The sequence below is a fragment of the Lepidochelys kempii genome, chromosome 1 (assembly GCF_965140265.1).
Source record: "Lepidochelys kempii isolate rLepKem1 chromosome 1, rLepKem1.hap2, whole genome shotgun sequence".
Taxonomy (NCBI): domain Eukaryota; kingdom Metazoa; phylum Chordata; order Testudines; family Cheloniidae; genus Lepidochelys; species Lepidochelys kempii.
The window spans coordinates 101,730,173-101,754,546 of NC_133256.1; the positions used below are offsets into that span (position 1 = coordinate 101,730,173).

General features: G+C 40.6%; 1 protein-coding gene across 7 annotated transcripts; it reads left to right on the forward strand.

The window, feature by feature from the left end:
* The first annotated feature begins 269 nt into the window (after positions 1-269).
* On the forward strand, positions 270-21,876 carry LOC140913250 (protein-lysine methyltransferase METTL21E-like). Of its 7 annotated transcripts, none has more exons than XM_073349302.1 (5): positions 270-700; positions 4,079-4,164; positions 16,241-16,398; positions 19,125-19,242; positions 20,200-21,876. In XM_073349302.1, exons 2-5 carry the CDS (start codon positions 4,095-4,097, stop codon positions 20,601-20,603), a joined length of 750 nt encoding a protein of 249 aa, XP_073205403.1. In that variant the 5' UTR covers positions 270-700; positions 4,079-4,094; the 3' UTR covers positions 20,604-21,876. The 7 variants fall into 7 exon arrangements, with proteins under 7 accessions (XP_073205403.1, XP_073205447.1, XP_073205411.1 ...); XM_073349310.1 differs by lacking the exon at positions 270-700 and adding an exon at positions 1,405-1,651; XM_073349318.1 differs by lacking the exon at positions 270-700 and adding an exon at positions 2,976-2,997.
* Positions 21,877-24,374: the final 2,498 nt, after the last annotated feature.

Below are 24,374 nucleotides of genomic sequence, written 5' to 3' on the forward strand. Positions count from 1 at the left end.
CATTTACAATCTAAATAAGATAACTTTCAGAGACATGCATATGTGGCTCCACTGATATAATCGTGCCTTTTGGAAGAGATGGGAGGGGAAGATGACGATGGAAAAGATTCTGATATGTGGAGTCTTATAGATGCACTTAATGCCGTATCTTCTGTATTTGAAATTTATATACAAAGATGTACAATTATGTGCCTACATTTGCTTCTTGCAAATTGAACAGGTGAGTGTACAAATCTCTCAGGCGTTCAGTTTTTATAGTCAGTTGTAGTAATTGTGCATTCAAATTTAGACATGCAGTTGTACATGCATTTCACAAACAGACCTCTGCGTTAAATGTGACCCTGAATGTTTTGAAGAATACTTGGCTTTTGAATGATTTTTCCCCCCCTTTTAAATTTTTTTTTTTAATGACCTAGATAGTGACAGCCTTAGTAAATGCTTTCCTATTTTTATGAATTTGTCCAGATTACGCACTATTGGGTAAACCCCTTTGAAATCCCTCCTGGCCAGGGGAAAGCTCCTCTCACCTGTAAAGGGTTAAGAAGCTAAAGGTAACCTCGCTGGCACCTGACCAAAATGACCAATGAGGAGACGAGATACTTTCAAAAGCTGGGAGGAGGGAGAGAAACAAGGGGTCTGTGTGTCTGTCTATATTCTGTCTTTGCCGGGGATAGACCAGGAATGGAGTCTTAAACTTTTAGTAAGTAATCTAGCTAGGTACGTGTTAGATTATGATTTCTTTAAATGGCTGAGAAAAGAACTGTGCTGAATAGAATAACTATTTCTGTCTGTGTATCTTTTTTGTAACTTAAGGTTTTGCCTAGAGGGGTTCTCTGTTTTTGAATCTAATTACCCTGTAAGGTATCTACCATCCTGATTTTACAGGGGGAATTTCTTTATTTCTATTAACTTCTATTTTTATTAAAAGTCTTCTTGTAAGAAAACTGAATGCTTTTTCATTGTTCTCAGATCCAAGAGTTTGGGTCTGTGGTCACCTATGCAAATTGGTGAGGCTTTTTATCCAACATTTCCCAGGAAAGGGGGGGTGCAAGTGTTGGGAGGATTGTTCATTGTTCTTAAGATCCAAGGGTCTGGGTCTGTAGTCACCTAGGCAAATTGGTGAGGCTTTTTACCAAACCTTGTCCAGGAAGTGGGGTGCAAGGTTTTGGGAAGTATTTGGGGGGGAAAGACGCGTCCAAACAGCTCTTCCCCAGTAACCAGTATTAGTTTGGTGGTGGTTGCGGCCAATCCAAGGACAAAGGGTGGAATATTTTGTACCTTGGGGAAGTTTTGACCTAAGCTGGTAAAGATAAGCTTAGGAGGTTTTTCATGCAGGTCCCCACATCTGTACCCTAGAGTTCAGAGTGGGGGAGGAACCTTGACAAGACCTCTTGCAGTTATGAAATCTCCTCCTCCCTTATGTAAGAGTACCAAGTTCTCTGGGAAGCACTGCACTATATATGACCTCTTCCTGTTCAAGCTGCAGCTGTCAGGATTTATTAATGTCTTCTGGTGGGGGATTGTTGGCAGTATGTAACACACACTTTAGTGCATTTCTATCTGGGACTATTTGAGCTAATTGCAGGGGAAATCCAGTGGATAAATCTCTTTATATCTCCATCTTTATTGGAAGGCCAAGAAAAAGACTCAGGTATGTTGATAGATACAAGAAAATACAGGTTTTAGATGCCGGACAACATAGAAATTCTTACTGCCTCAATTTTCAGAATACATTCTAATTAATCTGAATTACTTTCACTGCTTATATTAAATAGTGCAGATTAGTCATTGAACTGATTAGTGCTGAAGTGCTTTTAGTTAATCATAGCAAGAGAGTATAAAATCTATTAAACATGCTATGAATTAACATTCAAAGTCTAGCAGGATGTTGTCTAGTTCAGTGCACATAATGGTGTATTACGGAGATGACCTTCAGAAGAAAATGTGTGGATGCTCTGAAGGGGAATGTTTTCGCAGTTTAGAACGGTTGTGTAGTGAAACAATATTGTCTGTCATGCAGAGTGCTAAAAGTCTGTTTAACAATATTCATTTCTCTGACAATCTGAAGAAAATGTATACATTCTACACTGTGGAAGTAGAGGACAAACTGATCAGTATAACATTTACTAACCTGTCCATTAGCTAATTGATTATTTTATGTTGTCCCTGTATGGGTTAACAATGATAGAGTACTATGGTGGTAGGGCAAATCTGTAGCTGTTGTGTGGATAAAATCATAGAATTTGAAGGCTGAACACACCACCAGCTCCCTAACAATGCAGAAATGTTTTTTATTTTACAATTTCTAGTCTAATTTTAAATACCCAAGCAAAAGGGTATTCACATCTCCCTGGAGGAAATTCTTCTACAGTCCAATAGATTTTACTGTCGGGAAGTTGTCCCTAATATTCAGCGTATATTTTCACTTTCATAACTTTATTCCTTTACTGCTGTTTATAGATCCTCTCACTTAATCCTCTCCCTGTTTGGTATTAAAATATTTATATAGTATTATCATATGCTGCCCACAATCATTCCTTAGCCACTCCAGCCATTTGTAGTTCTCCTAATCTATTATTCATAAATCTTGCTGCCCTGGATCATTTTTGTATTACTCTTCTCTGAACTCTCAATTTATCCATATTCATCTGATAATGAAGTGTCAAGGACTGAACACAATACTCAGATCAGTTGAACTAAATCCATACACAGAGGGACTATTAACCTCATTCTTTGCATGGATGCTTCTGTATATGCAGTCCAAAATTGCATTGCCTTTATTGCAAACTTTTGTGTAATATTTTTGTTGAGTATATGTGTTTTGAGTTCTTTGTGTGTGTGTGTGTGTTGCATTTTTTCAGGTAAGTGTTTTCTTGAATATTTGCAAGTTGAATCTCATTTTGTTGTTTTCCTCCTATGTTTCTAATCTTTCTAGATCTCTTTGTATTATTTCTGTGTTCCGAATGGCATTTGCAACTCCTGCTTCCTGCTTATCATGTATGAATTTAATTAATATGCTTTTTACACCTCCTTCCAGATAATTAACAAAGTTAAGCAAGGCCAGTTCTTATGGCAGTCTTTTTGATACTATGCTAGACAGTTTTCTCCTCCGCCATACATTTCTCATGAACTTTTTATGGTCTTTCAGCCGTATTCCTATCCAAGACAATTTGAATTAATTTTCAAGTAAGATTTAATAAAATAGTATTAAATCCTTCAGTAAAACCCCAAATTTCTATCATCTGCATTCCCTTAATCTATTTTTCTTTGAGAATAAAAAAATCAGATTTGCTTGAGAAGATTTATTCTTTGTTCCATGCTCCTTTAGATATTTAGTGATTTTTTTTTCTTGACATTCCATTATTTTACTAGTGATAGAAGTTATTTATAGGATTATAATTGCCAGGATCACTCTCTTCTTTACTTTTTTGAAAATCAGTACAATATTTGCGTGTCTACATCCTGCCAGTATCTCCCCAGTTCTTTAAGATTTTTCAGAAATAATTTCCATAGTTCAATAAATTCATTAGCTAATTTTCTTAATTGCCTAGGTAGCCATGTCATCTAGGTAAGCAAGTTTGTATATATCCAGGTTTTCCAAGTATTCCTTTATTTGTTTAATAATAATTTTTACAAGTGCTTCCTTTCTTTCTAATTGTTCATCCCTAGTTTTTATTTTATTTTATGTTGTTAATTGATTTATTTATTTATTTTGTTTAAAACATTTGAAACAAGTTCAGTATGTGATTCATTTGTGTCATTAATTGAATCACCGCAGTCGTTTGTGTCATTTCATTACTGGTCCCTACTTTGTCTCATACTGCCAGCCCGATGATATTTTTAAAACCCCATCTTAACCTTTGTAGGTAATAGCAACTCATTTTTTAAAACCACCTTTATATTTTCCCTGCAAATCTTAACTGTGTATTCCTCATTGTTTGCCTCAGCCATTTTTCCTAAGCAGAATTTTGGTTTCCAGCACCTTTTTACGCACAAAATTCTTTCTCTCACACATAATGTATATATTTAAATAAATAATATTCCATTTGATATTTTAATAAGTATATTTTCTGTCCAGTATTGTATCACATGAAATGGACATACCATCACAATGTAATCATCTGATATCGGCTGAATTAACAAGGAAACCAGAATACAAGGAAGGTAATTTATTTTTCTTATCTGCTTCATTTTCCTGTTATGCTTGAGAAGGTTGTTAAGTAGGAGGGAAAAGCGTTTTATCCAGGAGGTATTTTCATGTTCATTTCACTTAACGAACTGTGTTAACATTTACATAAAGATGCAATAGTGTTATTGCAGTGTTGTAGTGGAAATTTGTAATGTTATGCCATGGCAGCTCTCGCAAACCCTGGCAACTTCCCACCAGAGTTTAGAGCAGTGCCTCTGGTTGGTTCCAGTGAATGAAGTTGTTGCTATAGTTCAGGATATTAATGTCGAGTTTCTATGTGGGATGTCAATGAGCCCAAAATGAATTACTTACAAGCTCAATTTCAGTCTGGACTGCCTCCAACTTAATCCTGAGAGATCTTCACATAAAACTAGTAGCAGGATCAGGCTTTGCTCCCACAAAGCTTGTGGCTGCAGGCCCTGTGACTTTTTTTTTAAAGACCCTCAAACAGCGAAGTTAATCTCAGATTTTAGGTTTAAACAGATCAAAACTTTTGAGTACTGGCTGTGAAGGAAGTTTTCAGAATGTTAATTTATAGCGAAGACGGAAAGTTAGTCATGGTGAATGGATGGTGTGCACTTAATGAGCAGCTATTCAGTATTTGCTTTCTCCTCACTGTTCAGTGTGTGGTCTCATGCCTTTTTTTTATTGCACAAAATTCAAACCCTGCTTTAAAAACAATTATTAATGTCCTCATGTGTCTTTTCAGTTGTATTAATCACTACAGTATCTGCATGCTTCACAAACACTAACAAATTTATTTTCACGATACACACCTCCACACTGCCCCGTGAGATCAAGGAGTGGTATTATTCCCATTTTACTCAAGGGAAATTGAGGCACAGGGAGATTGAGGTCAAAAGTATCCACTAATTTTGGGTGCCCAATCTGAGATACTTAAATACTGTGAAAAATCAGGTCCTACCATTAAATAGCACTTTGAACATATAAAGCTCAGTGCCCATAGACATTTGTTGCTGCTATGAGTTTTCAGCACTTCTGTAAATCAGACCCCAGGGTACCTCAACTTAGGTAACCAGAAAAAGAGGAACACACAATTGTTAGAGGGTTTTCCCTTCACCCCCTCCCCTGGTTCTTGTCACACAGGAGACGAGAAGTCTGAAGTTCAGGCAATGCAATGTTTATTGGGGTTAGTTTCAAGCAAGCATATCCATAGCTCTCTACATGCTGGCAGAGTCTGTTTCCCAGTGTTCCGTTCCCAGCTCTGACGTTGCAGAGTCTTTACCCCATGTCTCCCTTCCCAGCAGTGACGCTGCAGAGCTTTTGCCTGTGTCACTGTTCCCCATTCCCACCTCTTCCTCCTTAGCAGGCCCAAATATGCCTAGTCCCACCCCTTACAACTTATGGTCATGTTCCATTTAGAAGGGTTGTGAGTCTGGGGTCTTCATCCCACCTCTTTTTGTATCCCATGAGAGGGGTAAGGAGCGAGGTTGTGCCCTGGACATGACCAGGCCTTTCTTTGGCTTTTAGTGTGTCTTATGCCTCCACTCCTAACTGGTTGCTTGATCCTCACTTGAGAGAGGAGCCAGGCAGCCTTCCAGTATATGCTCATATATTACACTTCCACCATACCCTGTAACACTTTTGACTCCATCTCTTCTCTTTTCACCCCATCTGCTTGTGGGCAGATGTAACAGTGTCTTTGTTCTTTGTTTTCACGCATTAGTAAGGATATCAGAGTTTCAAAAGTCAAACCCCAAATTCTATCCCAGGCTAACAAACAGGCCTATATACTAACAACAATTAGTAACCATCCATGAAAAATTTGATTTAAATGACTTGCCCAGCACGACATTGGAACTCTGTGGCAGAGGCAGAGAGAGAATCCAGTTCTCCAGGGTGGCATTCAATTGCCTTAACCATGAGACCATTCCCTCTCTTCCTGTAATCCCCTGCCTCATACACTACACACTTTCCAACTTCTGCAACAAGTGAAGCATGGGTCATACAGACAACATCGTTTTTCACATCACAGGCTAGCCCTTCTCCACCTGTAGAGCAGAGTGGAAAAAATAGCATGTAACCGTGTAATTAAAAAGACTGCATTGTAGTGCATACAATGAATTAAGATTATACAGGCAACCTTAATACTGGGGTTTTCTAATATTTGAGTGCCTGACCTTGCAACCTTAATGATCCTTTAACATCATTTTTTTTGGTGTGTGTAATTTCCTAGATTTTTTTAAACAAGCCAACTGAAAAAAGAACTTCTATCATGTGGCATCATATTTCATAGAATCATGGAATATCAGGGTTGGAAGGGACCTCAGGAGGTCATCTAGTCCAACCCCCTGCTCAAAGCAGGACCAATCCCTCGGCCCCCGCTGCTTCCCGCAGTCCCCATTGGCCTGGAACGACGAACCGTGGCCAGTGGGAGCTGCGATCAGCTGAACCTGCAGACACTGCAGGTAAACAAACCGTCCTGGACCGCCAGCAGATTTCCTTGATGGGCTGCGTGCCAAAGGTTGCCGATCCCTGCATTAGAAGCCGATGAGTTGTACTAACTCATGTAGTAGCCTATGACCCTGTCTGGCTAGCCAATTGAAGTTAAAAGGACCACCATGCTCCAGTGAAGTGTGGATGGGACTCAAGTTAGGAGCAAGACTCAAGTTAACTCTGCAGAAAAGAGAAACCCATATATGTTATATTTCCTTCCTCCCAACCCTGAGTTTGTGTCAGTTTAGATTGTAAGCTCTTTGGGGGCAGGGATTGTCTCTTGCTCTGTTTGTACAGTGCCTAACACAGTGGCATCTCAATCTTGGCTGGGCTCCATAGATGTTTGTGGTACAAATAATACATTGGGGGCGACAACTTACAAAAAGTTCAGCGTAACAAAAGAAAAGAGTAAGTGCTCTGCAGAACTCAGTGTAATAGTAATTAATTCAGAAAAGTAAGCAGGTGTCGGTCATTTCCTAACAAATTTCTTCAGACGTAATCAGTACTGATTGCGTCAAAGTACATTCATTCACTTGGGTAAAATACACTGTGTTTTGTTACAGAGTTGACTCATTAAATGATTAAGATTTTTGTTCTTTTCTAAATTTGGATGTTCATTTATATGAAGTGAGGGGGAAAAAAGGAGGAATGCAGCATTGGGGTGCTGGTTTTTGCATGTACAAAAGCATAGAATTGCAAAGTTCTGATATCCTACAACATCTGTCTCAGTCCTTCTGTGTTTAATAAAAACTACTTTTCTATAATCTACCTGTTAATAACTTAACTTGCTATGTATGGACTGTATTGTGCAAAGGGTGCAGGTCTGTGCCAGACCAGCTCCTGGAGGCAATTTGACTGATATGCCTCAGGAAGCCCACAGAAGTAGGATATGGATCGTTGCATCCTTTCAAAAGGTGTGTGCTCCTCCTGTGGCTGGCTCAACTCCTCTGACAAATGCATAGGAAGGGGCAAGGCTGTGGCTCCTTCTGAACTGGGTTTCTGCTCAGAGAGACCAGGGAGATAGACACACAGGGTCAGAGTCTAGAGGAGTAGGAGACTGAGATGGACTACAGGAGGTCTACATTTCCGTGGTCAGTTGCTCCTGCCACTATAAACAAAGACTGAAGCTTGACTTTTCCATGCTAATCTAAGACTGTATGCCAGCAGACTAATAAATGCTGGCTTGTTTTGAAAATGATGCCCTTCATTGCTGCAAATACTTACTGGTTACATTGCTCCCTAAATGAATACAGCTTTTACCAGGAGTCTTAACTCATTTGGACTCGCTGTAGAGACACATGGCAAGTACACAGATACCATACTCTGCAAGTTGAGTCTCAGAGTTGTGAGACTGCATGGTTTGCCCTTGCAAAAAGTTGTACCTGAGGCCTAGAAAATAATAGAAGTACACCCATAGAGACTATATAAAGGCTGGGGTATTAAACCACCCTGTACATCTATGACAAAAGACAGATTAGATGAGGAACTTGGAGAAACAGACTAGGACTGGGAGCCAGTGGGGACAGGGAAAATGGAGTGTCTGGATTGACTGAAGACTGTGGACAGAGAGACAGACAGATTGGGGACTTGGGCAAGGAACTGGGGCAGGAAACAGACAGACAGATCTAGTCTCCTGTCCCAGTTCCTGTCCCAGTTCTGTTTTGCCTACCTACACTTCCTTTGGAGTGTCCATCTGCTGTGGAGGTGTTCATCCTCTTCCTATGCTGTTGTCATTTGTTCCTCCCTAGAGATGGCTTTGTTTCAATGGTGAGCGAGGTGTCTTTTGCCTTACTGCATTAAGGTGGCGTGAGTAGTTTCATATCAGATATAAATGAATTAAAACACCTGGAAAACCTTTGCTTAAAATGTGCTTTGAAAATGCAAAGTATAATTAACTACCAGTTGGGGAAAATTGGTGGGGAGCAGATTACTGAGCTTTTTCTTATGCTGCTGGGGGTGCTAGCTCTGGTCCATCAGCAGCAGGGCAGGAGGGATCGAAATTCTGTCTGATTTCTGTACCAGGATACAAGGGGAGAGGATTACTCCCCTACTCTGGGCACCAGATCAGGGCTAGGCACAGTCTAGCTCACTAGATGCCATCTGTGCAAGGGTTATAGCTGCTATGGGAGTCATGCCTTTAAATGTCTACATCCGTGTGTATAAAGTTTCAAGCATTCTATTACATTGACATAGGGTCTCGAGTTGATTTTCATGGCGAATAAAGAAGTCCCACACCTAGAAATAAATACAGTGCAATTACTGTATTTCAGTGTCTTGTCTTCAAAATTAACACAGATGCATTTGATTATATATTTCCAGACATACCCTCCCTCTCCCCCTTTGCAGGTATTAATAGCAATAATACTGGTTTACCGGCAAGCCCTATAAAGGATAAAGCCAAAGAACTCGAGTCAAATAGTCTCTAGGTAAATTTATTCTATGGAAAAATATTTTGTTTCATATTCTTGGAAAGTAGCACATTACTCTTAACATGTGTTAAGTGGAGTGGAAGGATTTAGTGTTCTACACACTCTGATAATCACTGCTAGGTTGTCTAACAATTGCTATATTTAAGTAGTCTGCAAGGCTCTTCCTGAGGGCTCTTTCAAATCTGTCAAGGTCATGGTTAATGTTCTGTTTTATCTAGATTCTTATACTACATTCATCCCAGTAATATCATCTGAGCACCTTTCAGAAGTCCATTAAGCAGCGTAACTATCATCTGTCACATTATTTCTCTCATCTTCCCTCTGGGGGAGAGGGGTATTTGCAGTAGAGTGTTTGTTTTGGAATTTTTTAAAATTATAGGTGGGGCTGGTGGATGGGGAGTCTGGAAGGATGAGACTAGGAATGACTGGGATCAGAAACCTGAGGAGTGTAGTCTGAGACCGACTAGGTGAGGAGAATGGGATGGGATAAGGAGCCAGTGTTGAAGTAGAGAGAGGACTGGTGTACAGAGACAGAAGGGGTCAAGCTTGAGGGAAATGGGCAAAAGACTCTGGCCCTAAAGTACACTCCCCCTCAAGCCTGGAATGGAACCAAAAATCCCAGAGTCTAACCATTCCCCTGCTGCTTCCTTATCCCCCTTCTAGTGCTGGTCCACATGGGGGATAACAACTTGCTACTGGTATCAGTTACTTCTGTTAGCTCAAGTGGCAGAGGTCTATGAAGTTGGATCTAAAGGTTCCAACGTTGCCGATGATCTATTTGGGTGTCATTATGATGCTGTGTGATATTTTGTTTGTTTGTTTGCTTTTTTAAAAACCTGGGCAATTACACACAAAAATATGTTAAAAACATTGTTAAGGTTTCAAGTCAAGTATGCAAAAGTCATGAAATGCCACAATGAAGGTTGCCTGTGCAACCCTGATTTGGGCCCCTTGTGCACATGCATTATGATAGTCTTTAATTACATGAACATTTACTGGGGTTTTTTTGTGTGTACGTACACACACACACACACACACACACACACGTGCTTGTTAGAGAAGGTAGGTCAAAGAAATGTGCCTTGCACTTAGAGCAAGTGATGAGGTTTGTGATGGTCCTGGGCTCCTGGGGGAATATGTTCCACAGGCTTGGACCAGTCCTTCCTGAAGTTCTGTCTCCAGCATGGATGAACTTTCCATTTATGGTAGAGAGTTCTGTTGTACCTGAGGGGTGAAGTTGTAGAGTATGGTCCTCATCCTGGAGTGTTAGGCATTTTTAGATACCTTGGCCCCAGGCTGTGGAGCACCTTGAAGATAGGGACTGAGAACTTGAACTTGATTCAGTGTTCTACTGGAAGTGTAAAGAGCAGAGGACAGGTTTGAAGAGTTCATGGTAGCCTGTGTTTCTGAAGAGATGAGCTGTGGCATTCTGGATCAGTTGGAGTTTCCTAAGTACTGAAGGCTTCATGCCTAGGTGTATTGCATTGCTGCAGTCCAGCTGAGAGGTGACAAGGGTATGAATAATTGAGGATTCCCTCCCTTGTTTCTCAAAGACCCATAGGACTAGGTAAAGACAAGAAGATAAAGTGAAACAGGCACAAAGACTGTGGGACTCTGGGTCTCAGTCTTGCAGCCTTTGCATGTGTAAGGAGTTCCTTAGTGGTCATTGGCTTCAGTGGGACTTTTCACAAGAGTAAGGGGGTTGCAAGATCACGCCCCTTATCCTGAAAGGTGCTCATAGCTCAATGGGACTCCACTACTCTCAGGATTGGGCCCTAATCTGGATGGAAATAGAGACCTGCTGATAGTTTGAATCTCTTTGGTCTATAAATAATATCTGAAAAATGTGTTGTCATAAATATAAAGGGAAGGCTAACCACCTTTAGATCCCTCCTGGCCAGAGGAAAAACCCTTTCATCTGTAAAGGGTTAAGAAGCTAAGATAACCTCGCTGGCACCTGACCAAAATAACCAATGAGGAGACAAGATACTTTCAAAGCTGGGCGGGGGGGGGGGAACAAAGGGTCCTCTCTGTCTGTGTGATGCTTTTCCCGGGACCAGAGCTGGAATGCAGGTCAGAACTCCTGTAAAGAGATAGTAAGCAATCTAATTAGATATGCGTTAGATTCTGTTTTGTTTAAATGGCTGATAAAATAAGTTGTGCTGAATGGACTGTATATTCCTGTTTTTGTGCCTTTTTGTAACTTAAGGTTTTGCCTAGAGGGATTCTCTATGTGTTGAATCTGACTACTCTGTAAGGTATTTACCATCCTGATTTTACAGAGGTGATTCTTTTACTTTTTTCTTTAATTAAAATTCTCTTTTAAGAATCTGATTGCTTTTCATTGTTCTTAAGATCCAAGGGTTTGGGTCTGTGTTCACCTATGCAAATTGGTGAGGATTTTTATCAAGCCTTCCCCAGAAAAGGGGGTGTAGTACTTGTGGGGATATTTTGGGGGGGCGGGGGGGGGGAGGATTTCCAAGTGGGCACTTCCCCTGTTGTTTTTGTTGGACACTTTGGTGGTGGCAGCATAAAGGTTCAAGGACAAAAGATAAAAGTTTTAACCTAAGCTGGTAAGAATAAGCTTAGGGGGTCTTTCATGCAGGTCCCCACATATGTACCCTAGAGTTCAGAGTGGGGAAGGAACCTTGACATGTGTATTCAAAATGAATAATAGCTTTTGAGGATTACCCCTGACTGTTACTAAATGCTCCCTTGTGCTCTCCCCCCACCCTTTAGAATTGGGAGAGTTACTATTATTGGAAGTGAAAATAAAGAATAAATTACATAATTGCTTTAAGATGAAAGCACTATTGTCAGAAAACAATACTTTGCTAATGCAGTCCGCTAATTTCAAACCTCCAAAATGTTATTTCAAACCCAAATTCTTCAGACAAGCCAAAACAAAAAAACCATTCCCCACACTTATATGCAAAGTTGGAAATTTTTAAGGAAACCTGCTTTTGAGTTATCCAAACCCAAATTTCTTGACTGCTGAAAAATACTCTTTCCCACTGTGATAATTCAAAAATGGACATAAGAATTTATAGGAAACTTTCCACATGTGCACGTTGCTGCTTGGCTGCATCTCAACATGATAAATTTCAGCCCCCAAAATAAATTTATGAAAAGAAAATACTAACTTGGATTGCAAATTCCATCTCCGCCTAAACTCTTTAAATTGTTGCTACAGCACTGGTACAGCATATATTGGTAGCATTCATCCTTCAGTAGTTTGAGGGCAACATTGCCATCAAATTGAGTCCGAGAAAACCACAAAAGACATTAATACGCTTAAAATATAAAATGGAGCAAGTTTATTATGAAGTAATACTTAAATACAGCTAAATAATGGTGTTATCTTCACCTAAATTATGACTTTCAGAGCTCCGTTTTTAGGACAATTTGAGATACTTGAAAGGGAAGGGGCCTGGTTTTCAGAGGATGGATTCTCAGCACATTCTGAACATCAGGCCCATTTTAAATAGCTCAGATGGGGCACCCAAATTTGCTAGTTGCTTTTGAAATTTTAGGCCCATCTATCATAGAGCTTTTGTGGTATTGTTTAGGGCTCAACATGGGCTCTGATATTCAAAGTTTAGTCTGTGTGTTGAATTGGCTCATCATAAATATAACCATTAGAAACTGTGGTTCTACTGAGAGCCTCAAGTGTCTATATACTTGTATATTTTCATTTGAAATAGCACTTGCCCCAGAGAAAATGGCCATGTCACCAGTTTGTCTAGGTATTCGTGTCATGCTCTACAAACCTAAGATTGTAATGCTTGAAGGAACTGCTTGCAGTTCCAGAGCTGCACGCACTGATACATGATACTTAGAAGTACAGGGCTTGAATTAACTCTGTGGGTGAGAGAATACGTAGCTTCTGTAGCAGGTTGAATATGTTGTTGCAGAGCTGAACCTTGTCAGGTCACATCCTACATTGCAAATTGGAAGTCTTGGGTTTCTGTATTCATGTCAGCTGGAAAAGGTCTATCCAGCTGAGAGAGTTAAGGTCACAGCACAAGATGATATCACTTTAGGGTAAATAAGATTGCTGTCTGCCACATCAGACATCAAAAGTTAAGTAAGGTTAGGTTAGATCAACACTTAGAAGGGGTTATGGACTTTTTCCTGAGGAAGTGATGTTGGAGAGTCAGTGGGTGGTGCTCTTGCATCTGAATCAGTGCTGTACTAGTCTACCAGCAAAGTATACAGAGAATGCTTGGCTGCTGTATATGTGTCCCATGGATGAGACATAAAACTGCTATCTGTCTGCTGATAATCATTACAGATTCTGTATAGGCGGGGCATTTAATCCCATTGTGTTGGTCACATTCCAACTTGGAGACGGAACTTTTGCTTATTAACATTCCTCCTACAGTTTCAATTTAATTGTCCTCACTTCTTTTCCTCCACTTTATGTGCTGTTGAATGATGCCATGTTCCTTCCCCAAAATTGCTGCTTTTCAATAGTAGGTGAAGTGTCTGTGTCCTAACTCACAAAAGGATATGAATTTAATTAATGTTCATAAAGCATTTTATGATCTTCTGGATAAAGGTAGTCTATAAGTGCAAAATATTAACTACTACTTATTGGGGAGAATTCATTGATTGCAAGCAAAACTGGAGTGGGCACCTGATTACTGCACCAATGCCTTCACTACTCCAATACAACAGAGACATCTTGATCAGGCCTTGCAGCAAATTATCTGGTAATGAGGGGACGCTTTCTTAGCTAAGAATTTATTGAGGAAAGAAATTGCATGAATTCATCTTATCTCTTATAGCAGGGGTGGGCGAACTTTTTGGCCTCAGGGCCACATTGTGGTATGGAAATTGTATGGCGGGCCATGAATGCTCATGAAATTGGGAGTAGGGGTGCGGGATGGGGTGAGGGCTCCAGCTGGGGGTGCGTGCTCTGGGGTGGTGCCAGAAATGAGGCATTAAGGATGCAGGAGGGGGCTGCGAGCTGGGGCAGAGGGTTGGAGTGCGGGGAGTGGTGAGGGCTCTGGCTGGGGGTGTGGGGTTTGGGGTACAGGAGGGGGATCCAGGCTGGGACTGAGGGGTTTGGAGGGCAGGAGGGGGATCAGGGCTGGGGCACAGTAGGGTGAGGGCTCTGGCTGGGGGTGTGGGCTCTGGTTGGGCCGGGGCCGGGGGGTTTGAGGTACAAGAGGGGGCTCTGGGCTGGGATTAAGGGGTTTGAAGGGTGGGAGGGGGATCAGGGCTGTGGCAGGGGATTGGGGCATGGGGGAGGGGGCTCAGGGGTGCAGGCTCTGGGCAGCGCTTACCGCAAGCAGCTCTCAGAAGCATGTCCTTCCTCCGGCTCCTATGCAGAGGCACGGCCAGGCAGCTCTGCACGCTGCCCTGTCCACGGGTGCTGCCCCTGCAGCTCCCATTGGCAGGGAACTGTGGCCAATGGGAGCTGTGGGGGTGGTGCCTGTGGAAGGGGCAGGGCGCAGAGCTGCCTGGCCATGCCTCTGCATAGTGCGAAGGAGCCAGAGGGGGGTCATGCTGGCTGATTTCTGGGAGCCATGGAGAGCCGGGCAAGCCCCCGACCCCGCACTCTGGTGGGAACTGAGGGCCAGATCAAAAGGTCTGATGGACTGGATGTGGCCCGTGGGCTGTAGTTTGCCCACCCCTGTCTTACAGTATATCTAAAGTGTGCTAATAATTGAGGGATGGTACTCTACTCAATTTTAAGACTACTGCTTCCTGATTTAAACAATCTACTATTATTATTTAAAGTGTGTGGGTGCAAATTGGACAGTTCACAGAGTGTACCTACTTTTAAACAGAAGTGATAGGAATACTAAGTATGCACACTCCACATAGGTCTAATTTGCCCCATTCCAGGGATTTCCTTTATCGTTAACTTAAACAAAAAACAAACAATAAACTTTAGCACAACTTCTGAACTCAACTGTTTTTCGATGTTTTTTTCCTGCAGGACTCCTCTGTCTCTGCCCCTGGCTCCTTCTTCAGAGGGAAACTCGACCCCTTTTTTACTCCAGGTTTTGAGCTAATAAAAGTCACCGAATTTGACATTAGAATGATTGAAAAGAGCTCTGCCTCCCTGTGCAAGGTTTAATAATCGGTTACACTGTTCTATAACTAGCCCTCCACTAATTAACCAAGAAGCTCCAATGTTCCAGATGATTTACCATAAGAGCCCATTTTGAAATCTGTGTCCATAGTTCAGTGTAGAAAATGTTGCTAACTCCTGTGCCTTGTATGGTGGTTATATTTACATCAATTTTGCATGACAGTATGATTATAATGCAAGTCATGTGACAGTGTGTATCTAAATAAAATGTGTATATATAAATAGAATTAAAACATGCTATTGCATCATAATGCCACTGCAGCAGAGTGTGTGATGATGACCTAACTGAGGTTAGTTTTCTGCTCTACTAAACAAAAATTGACAGTGTAGTCTGCGATTGGGTTAGCTGTCCTAAATGTTCTTCACACAGCAGCAAGGAAGATATTTGGGTGATCTAGCCAACTGGAAAGAATCTATGTACAAAGGTATGGTGGGCTGCAGGGATATGCTTATCTGCCAGCAGCAGTGCTTTCTTCTCCTAGCTGTCATAATGTGTATTGCTAAGGTTTCTGTTTCACATGTTCGGTGACCGATTCAAGTTGGTATTTTAACTCCTTTTGTACATTGTCAAAGAGAATAGCACTCTTAGAAGCCATAAAAGGGCATAGGAAATAATAAATGAAAAATACACAAACAAAACTACATGAGAGTAAAGAGCATAGCAGCAGCAATTGAAAATACTTCCTATTGTGTTCTTTAAATTAAGAACAAGGTATTGTCACTTTTTTCTAACTTTATATTTTCTGTACCCAGCTGCATCAGCAACAAGGAGAAGAAATGCATTATGTGAGCTGTATAAATAGTTTTTAATTATATTCCAGGAGACTCCTCCTATGTTGTAGTTGTTAATAGTAGTATTACCATAGAGAGTAGGACCATATCATACCAAACAATTTATTGTAAAATGCATTTCCACTATCAGGTGTAAGCCAAATTGCAAGCTAGAGAGCTGCCTGTCTCTATAAACCAGTATCTTTGTGAGCAATCAATTCTGCTTCTATGTCACAGTTTTGTTACAACACTGTATAAGCTATATGATCTTTATTATTTTACTTCCAGGTAAAAATGAAGATGAACAGACCGCTGCAGAAATCATGAGAAGGCGTTTTTCTCCTGCTGTTCTAACTAACATATCCTGGGAAGGTTTTCACTTTGCTGACCATGAGATAAAAATTACAGAAGCCACTGAATGTTATGGGGCAGTAGTCTGGCCATCGGTACAATATTTATGCAATATTATTGGTTTTTATTCCCCTAAAAACTCTAGCCCTTTACGTTGTTTTCCATATATGTTGCTTAGTCCTGTAAAACCAAGGGAAATGTTCTGCATTTTCTCTGCCTCTTCTTTGCAACCCACAAATCTTTTATGTTAGCAGTGTGCAAGTGGGAGCTGGCCACACATCCACAGAATTAATCATGAACTTGCTGATGCACAGGGCTCCCTTGTCCCTCAGTTGAAGGACTAAATAAAGAGAAATATATATCATTTTTCAGTTTTTGTGCTTTCAGCAACTTTTGGGTCAATGCCCCTCATTTCATTCTGAACCTGTTACAAATGAAACAAGGGAAAGAACTATTTTGTTCTATTCTGGACCACTAAAAAGTGGCCTTCCTAAAAGTCATTACTCTTGCAAGGAGACCAGAAGAGCTGGTAACCATTATATCTATTTTTCGTGGGGACCTGGGAATTTTCTACCCAAAGTTGTCATCTGACTTTTACCTGAACTTGGAAATAGTTTTTAACTTCTGCCCAAACCTGTCTTCAGATGAGGAATGGAAGTAGTGCTTTCTGCTTCAGTAGTGAGTTGAAATATCATGTAGAATACACCAGATCTATGAGAAAAGGAGTACTTGTGGCACCTTAGAGACTAACCAATTTATTTGAGCATAAGCTTTCGTGAGCTACAGCTTCCGATGAAGTGAGCTGTAGCTCACGAAAGCTTATGCTCAAATAAATTGGTTAGTCTCTAAGGTGCCACAAGTCCTCCTTTTCTTTTTGCGAATATAGACTAACACGGCTGCTACTCTGAAACAGATCTATGAGGTTTACTGACAGCCATTTTGTGCGTATAAGTTAGGGGAGTAAGGAGGGATATAGAAAGTTAAGAGGCTACTTGATCAGTCTGTAAGTGCTTACATGGAGAGAAGACCATGAAGAGTTCTTTAACCTAGCAGACAAAGCCATAACAAGAGCTAGTATCTGGAAGCTGAAGCTAGACAACTTGAAAGTAGAAGCGAGGAGACAGATTTTTAACAGTTATTAATGATTAAAGCTGTTCACCGAGGGATGTGGTGGATTCTGTCACTTGAAGTCTTTAAATCAAAATGAGATGCCTTTCAAAAATGTATGCTTTAAGTCAGCTAGAAGTTATTGGATTTCAGTCAGGAATTACTGGTGACATTCTATGGTTTGTGTTCTGCCGGAAGCCACACTAGATGACCACAGGCGTTCCTTCTGGCCTTCAAATCTGTGACTCTATATCCAGGGTTATTTTGGCATATTTCTGCAGCTTATATAGCTCAAAGACGATTGCGAGCCTTGGTCCCTTCAGGAGGGGGATTGTCTTTAGGGATATGTCTTGTACAGTGCCAAAGCATGTTGTAGGCTCTTAAATAATAATTAGTAATGGCTTCCTCCAACCTGCTTGGAGAGAGGGAAGCTTCTTTGGAATAGAATCATAGAATATCAGGGTTGGAAAGCACCTCAGGAGGTCATCTAGTCCAACCCCCTGCTCAAAGCAGGACCAATCCCCAATTAAATCATCCCAGCCAGGGCTTTGTCAAGCCTGACCTTAAAAACTTCTAAGGAAGGAGATTCTACCACCTCCCTAGGTAACGCATTCCAGTGTTTCACCACCCTCCTAGTGAAAAAGTTTTTCCTAATATCCAACCTAAATACATATAAATCAGAATACATATAAATCAGTTTTGTGTTAATCTATGCATGTTCAAGGCACTCTACAAATGTGATCTCTTTCTCTCCCCCCCGCCCCCAACTCCCATAGACTAGGAATCAACATAGTAAACAGCAACTAATGTAGATCTTGAGAGAAACTTTTCAGTAAGGATATAAATAAGAACAACTGAAATGTTGTCTTTTGAAAATTCCCAGTGACACACATGGGAATCATACCCCAAAACTGTTATGTTAAAGGATATTCAAGGTCCAACAGATAACTCACAGAAACATGGAGATTCAGAATCACTGATTCCCCTCCCTCTGCTGGGGGTGAAGTATATCTCAGTCTGCCAGCAATCATTCCTGGTCCTGACGAAACATCTGTTCATTCTATGCTCCCATTGTTCTTAGTTTCTATCAGAAAGTGATGGCCTTGCGTTTGAGGCACAGGCATAGGAGTCAGGAGACATGGGTTGTGTTCCCAGCCTTACCACAAGCTTGTGCTGTGAGCTTGGGCAAGTCACTTCAGCAATCTGTGCTTCAGGCTCATCATGCCCCCTCAAAACGGGGATGACTACTACTTTATCTCACACAGACAGGTGGGGAGATGTTGGACAAAAATGTATGATGTTTGTGAAGTGTTTTGAGAATCTGGAATGGAAGAAGCTATTTAAGTGCAAGGTGGTATTATTCAGATGGCTGTGATTGGAAAAATAGTGCTGTTCCACAAATTAGGCAGCAGAAGGCTCTGTTGGAGGCAAAAGATATAATCTCTGCATCAGGTAATGGATAAAGGGTGATCTTTTATTGCAAGAGAGAGCTGAGATAAAAATGTGCCTTATTACTGTGCAGTTGGACTTATTCAGCTTAGATAGATGTGAAATAAATAAATTACATAAAATCTTGACTTAAAAAAAAGCTATTTTTCTTGTAATTCATATTCAGAAAGGTCAGTGCTCATATAGCTATGTATTTTATGTATGCACAGAGTGGTATTTCTTTCTTTTTTTTTTGTTCAATATGTTCTTGTGTTTTCCCTGGCAGGCTCTTGTTCTATGTCACTTTTTGGAAACAAATGCTGAACAATACAACCTGGTTGATAAAAGTGTAATTGAAATTGGAGCTGGAACAGGGCTGGTCTCCATAGTAGCCACTTTACTTGGTAAGTGCTGGCTGTTGCTTTGCTGGGTTTGGAAACTTCATTAAGATGACTATTGATTACTATTGGAGCGTATAGTAAGTTGTTCAGTTCCTCTAAAATGTTGAAAACCGAGGAAGAAACACTGAATTCTTTGGGGTTTTCAGCCAACTTGGAAGCCAGTTCTGCTTTTACCTCCATAAAATTACTTGTCCTCACTTTAGAATGCCTTGTAGGAGGCTACAGTAGATGTGACTGCCATCCAGTATTAAACAGAGGACAGAAATTAGGTGCTGTGAGAACTAGGGTTCCTACCAGACCAGGAGGTCAGAGGCATATAGAAGAGGCTGGATTCAGACACAACCTCTGACAAGAGCAGTTTATCTTCTGACTATTAAATAACCCCTTCCCGGTATCCCAAGTCACTTTTGTTTTCAGATTTGTAACCTGTTCTTTAAGAAACGTATCCTTGAGCTTGCTGTCCTGGCATTGTCCATTCTATCTTCTTTCCTGACAGCCCGTTCTTTGCTAACAGTAACTCGAATCACTAACCACTTGCAACGTAGCCAAGGACACAATTTAGTCTGCAGTATCTTTTATTACTGTATGAGAAGGAAAGAATCCAGGAGATTCTCAGATCCTGGCTGACTTTGCAGGGTTGATAGAAACCCCTCCCCCCATCTTTTGACTTGTATACCAAGCAGATTTGATATAAAGACCCCATAAAGGTGGATCCCCAGGATATCATTTTTGACTTTGCAGAGCAAGATCATATTTTAATGTATTTTTTTGATGTGGAAACCTAATTTACATGTCTAGTGTAATGAAATGCCCAGGAGGCTTTTTACAGGTATATTGTACCTATATATGGGAGAGACCTGGGAATGCAATTGTTTGTGCAGTAGGTTTTGTGTACAGATTTCTTCTTCATTCTTGAAGTATAATCAAGGGTTAATCTGTGGTGGTTGTTTTTTGTCACAGGTGCACGTGTAACTGCCACGGACCTGCCTGAAGTACTAGGAAACCTTCAGTACAATATTCTCAAAAATACCAAAATGAAGTGTAAGCATCAGCCCCAGGTTAAAGAACTGTCCTGGGGAGTTGATTTAGAGAAAAACTTTCCCAAGTCTTTGTGTCAGTTTGACTACATCATGGCTGCTGATGTTGTGTACTACCATCCCTTCCTGAAGGAGCTGCTTCTTACCTTCCATCACTTGTGTCAGGACAACACTGTTATTCTCTGGGCCATGAGATTCAGGCTGGACAAAGAGAACCAATTTATGGGCAGATTTCAGGAATTGTTTGACCTGGAGGTAATTTCCAATTTTCCCAGTTTAAACATAACATTGTATAAGGCAATGAGAAAAGGCAAGAAGATGATGTGATGTTCCAACTTGAGTATTAGAAAGTGTGTGTGTGTGTGTGGAGTTTGAGTTTTTTCACAGGTTCCATGTTAATGCTTGATGACATCTGTAGATTATGCAAGCAGCATGCCTTTTGCGATGTCAGGGCAGCAGATGGATGCCTCTGTCCCCTTCAGAAGAGAGTCACTTCCCACCACCGTTTTGCGTTCTCTTACACAGGGTGATTATGAGCCTCACAGCCTTGGGGCAAGTGGCTCCTCTTCCTCATGTTATAAACATTAACAAATGGTCTTGCGTAAGAATAGTGCAGCATACTACCAATTCCCTTTTAAAAAAATTCTCAAATCCTTGGAGCTTTGCCTTTCTCAAAATAGACCACTGTGGACCTCTAGCTCTGAGAGCACAACAATACTAACAATTGCCCTCAAGAAAATGTTTTGCATCACTGCCTCATTGTGATAGCTTGAGACCAAAAAGACTTACTTTGCATGCTTAATTATGGGCAGATCATAGAAAAAAGTTGCTTAGCGTCTTTGGAAAGGCCCACTGTGACTGTCTGTATCCCTGTGTTCACCTTTTTACAAAACTGTAATGCATTTTGTATGAAGTATGCCTTGTGAGGTATCGTTTGAAAATTCATAATTTACTGATCATTATTGTCCTGGTAAACTGTGTGTGACAACATTGTATGTGACGTTATAAGGCTCTACTGTATGAGATTTATTGAGACATATTCCAAGTCTGCAAAAGAAGGCACAAACCAATCCCTCAGAGACAAAAGGCAAATCGACGCCTCAGCCAGGTGTCAACAAAATCACATGAACTATCACCTGGATAAGCTGCCATTCTTTGATAGGAAAAAGGGTGTGAGTAAGAAATGTACATCTTGCCAAATAAAAAGCTGCAGGTTCCCATCTCCTAAGACCTTCTGTCTTCTGAACCTCAGCTGGAGATAATTTTCAAAATAAAAGAGAACCATAAGAAAGGGGAACAGATGCCTCAAAATACTCCTCTCTTTCTCTCTACCCATGAAATCAACAACACCTGAAAGACAAGGAAAGTAACACTGAACTGGGGAGGGGAAAGAATCCTGGCCAACTGAAATCCAGACCGTAAGACTGCTCAAACATGTGGTGAGAGAGACCTCTGCTTTGAATTAATTTAGCTTGTTAAGTTAGATGTTAATTGCGTTTTACCTTTTATTTTCTTGTAACCAGTTCTGACTCTTATGCTTCATTACTTGTAATCACTTAAAATCTATCTTTCTGTAGTTAATAAACTTATTTTATCTAAACCAGTGTGCTTGGATTGAAGTGTTTGGAAAACTTCATTTGCAATGGCAAGATTTGTGCGCATCACTTTCTATTAATGAAATGATAGACTTTATATGAGCTTGTATTGTCCAGAAGGGTGCCAGGCAGTAATAAGACACACATTTCTGGGGCAAAGTCTGGGACTGGGAGTTTTCTGGTGTTACCCTGCAGTGTAATTCATGGGTGGCTGGCTATAGCATTTATACAATATAGCTGGGAGTGATTTATGTTCTGCATGTGAGCAGACCAGGAGTTGTTGCTCTCACAGCAAAGCAGTGTAAAAAGCACCCTAGGTTGTAGAATTGAGGGGACACAGATGTCTGTCAGTCAAGAATATACCCTGGGTAATTTCACTCCCACAAATAAATTGTTGACCTGTTCTTTAATTGTAATAGATTTCTGTATGTGATGACCACACAACTTTGCTCGGAATTGACCAGAGGATTTTGTTTTAGGGAGGTTTATATGGATTTTTTAGATCTTACCAAATTTCCTGAATCACTTAGTAAGTATGTATGAGATCTTCAGGGCAATTCCAGCCTAACTGTACAGAAAGGCAAACCCCAGCTGCTTGTGCTGGGGTCCACGCATAGAGTTATCATCATTTAGAAAAGTTTTGTCAAGGACAGTTGTTCAACTAACCTGGGGTCTTGGGGGTTGATAGGCCCTCACCTAACACAGCCTTTCTGTGTGCATTTGTGTGAACTGTAGTACTTGTTTGTTCTGATTTACAAAATGCCTTAATCAACAGAACTCCTGGGTCAAACTGGATGAAATGAAGCACCTTGTCTAAGACCACCGAGTGACAAAACCTGTATTAGAATGTAAGGATCCCTTGTTCTCAGTCCTGCACTTGGTCCACTCAGCTATGTTGCTTCTCAGACAACTGAGCTTTTATTCTCCCAGTGGTTAGAGAGCACACTGGCTCTTGACGGATGGGCCAGCTCAGCTGCAGGAGGCAGCAAGGAGGGACGTTGTGGTGATCCTAGAGTCCTCTGTGGCTCCCAGCACAGTCCAAATGGGAAGGAAAATGTAGAGAGAATGGCCCATGATGTCTTCTCCCCCTTTTTTAAAATCTGGTGGCAGATATGGTAAAAACCAGCACTGGATGTTTGGTGGGGATGAAAATTAATAATTGAGAATTTTTCGGAAAAAATCAATGACAAACTTTCCACCCTACTGGATCAGTTTGTTTCCAAAACTCTCTGCACAAGGAAAAAAGGGATACAATTTTTTTTTAAAGAAAGCAGAGTCCCTCTGCTATTTCTAGATTCCCTGAATCATAGGGGCTTGCGGCTGTGAACCTGGCACCCCAAAGATCATTTGTATATAGGAACATGTAATAGATATATGAATAGTGCTGGCTCTTAACATGTAATTAACAACAAGGCCCTGCACAAACCGAAAACTGGAACATTCTTTAAAAGGGGAAATGAACTCCAAAATATTTCAGGAAAATATGGCTGGTTGTTTGAAAGAAGAAAACTGAAACCTTCTGTGTTACAAAGAAGCAATAAAATGCAGCTGCTTTTCAGTGGCTGTTATACTGATTAGTTCTTCAGCTAAGGCCCAATTCTTCAGGCTGTCCACATGCTGGACTCCCTTTGAAGTCAACAGGATTGGGTCCATATGGGGAACTGTTTATTAACATTACTCTGTTTTCTCACACCTCTGTTTTTGCAAAGTTATATGAAACTTCCTGGGAGTGGTTTAGTGACTATCTGTTCTATTGTGCCTGTGACCTTTGGGCCTCTGTTATGACTAGCAGTGAATTAGCCATGATCAATGAGAGGTTGGAGCTCATATACTGCATTTGCATAGAGAAATTATTTCTTTTCTTCAGTAATAGTGCTCCCACAATAATGCCAAGTATGGTTATAGCTCCCAAGGCAAGTTCCCCACAAACTATATATTTTAAAATTACTTACACAGAGTTTCTTTTTTGTTCCTCTTTAAAAAAGATAATCTAATGCCCATGCTAGTTGTTGGCTTGCTAAAGTACTGGTGTATTTGCATTGCACAGAACTCTACACTCTAGTCTAAAGATCTTTGATGTTAGCTACAACTGGTAGTTGTTTTGAAGGGGGAGAAAGCAATGAAGTCCAGCAAATTTTTTTAAATGAAAGTCCTAACTATGAGGAATTGCTACAGAGGTTGTAATGAGATTATATTGGCTGTGAGGAGAAGGCTATCCAAATTGGGAGGTACTGTATAGAACAGTCAGCTGGTTTTCCACATAATTTTACTTTGTTCTTTATGTGCTAATCTAACAATTATTTCACAAACAGCAATATCTGTAAAGTAATGTGACAACATTTGTTAGAATTTCCTTGCCTCAAATGTCTTGAATCTAAAGCTTTAATGTGTTTCATCCGTTTAATTTTTGAATCTAGTATTTATACAAACATTACAGCAATGTTCTACCATTCATTGAGTATCATAGTGTCTAGAGAGTTCTATTTACATATTGAATATTTTT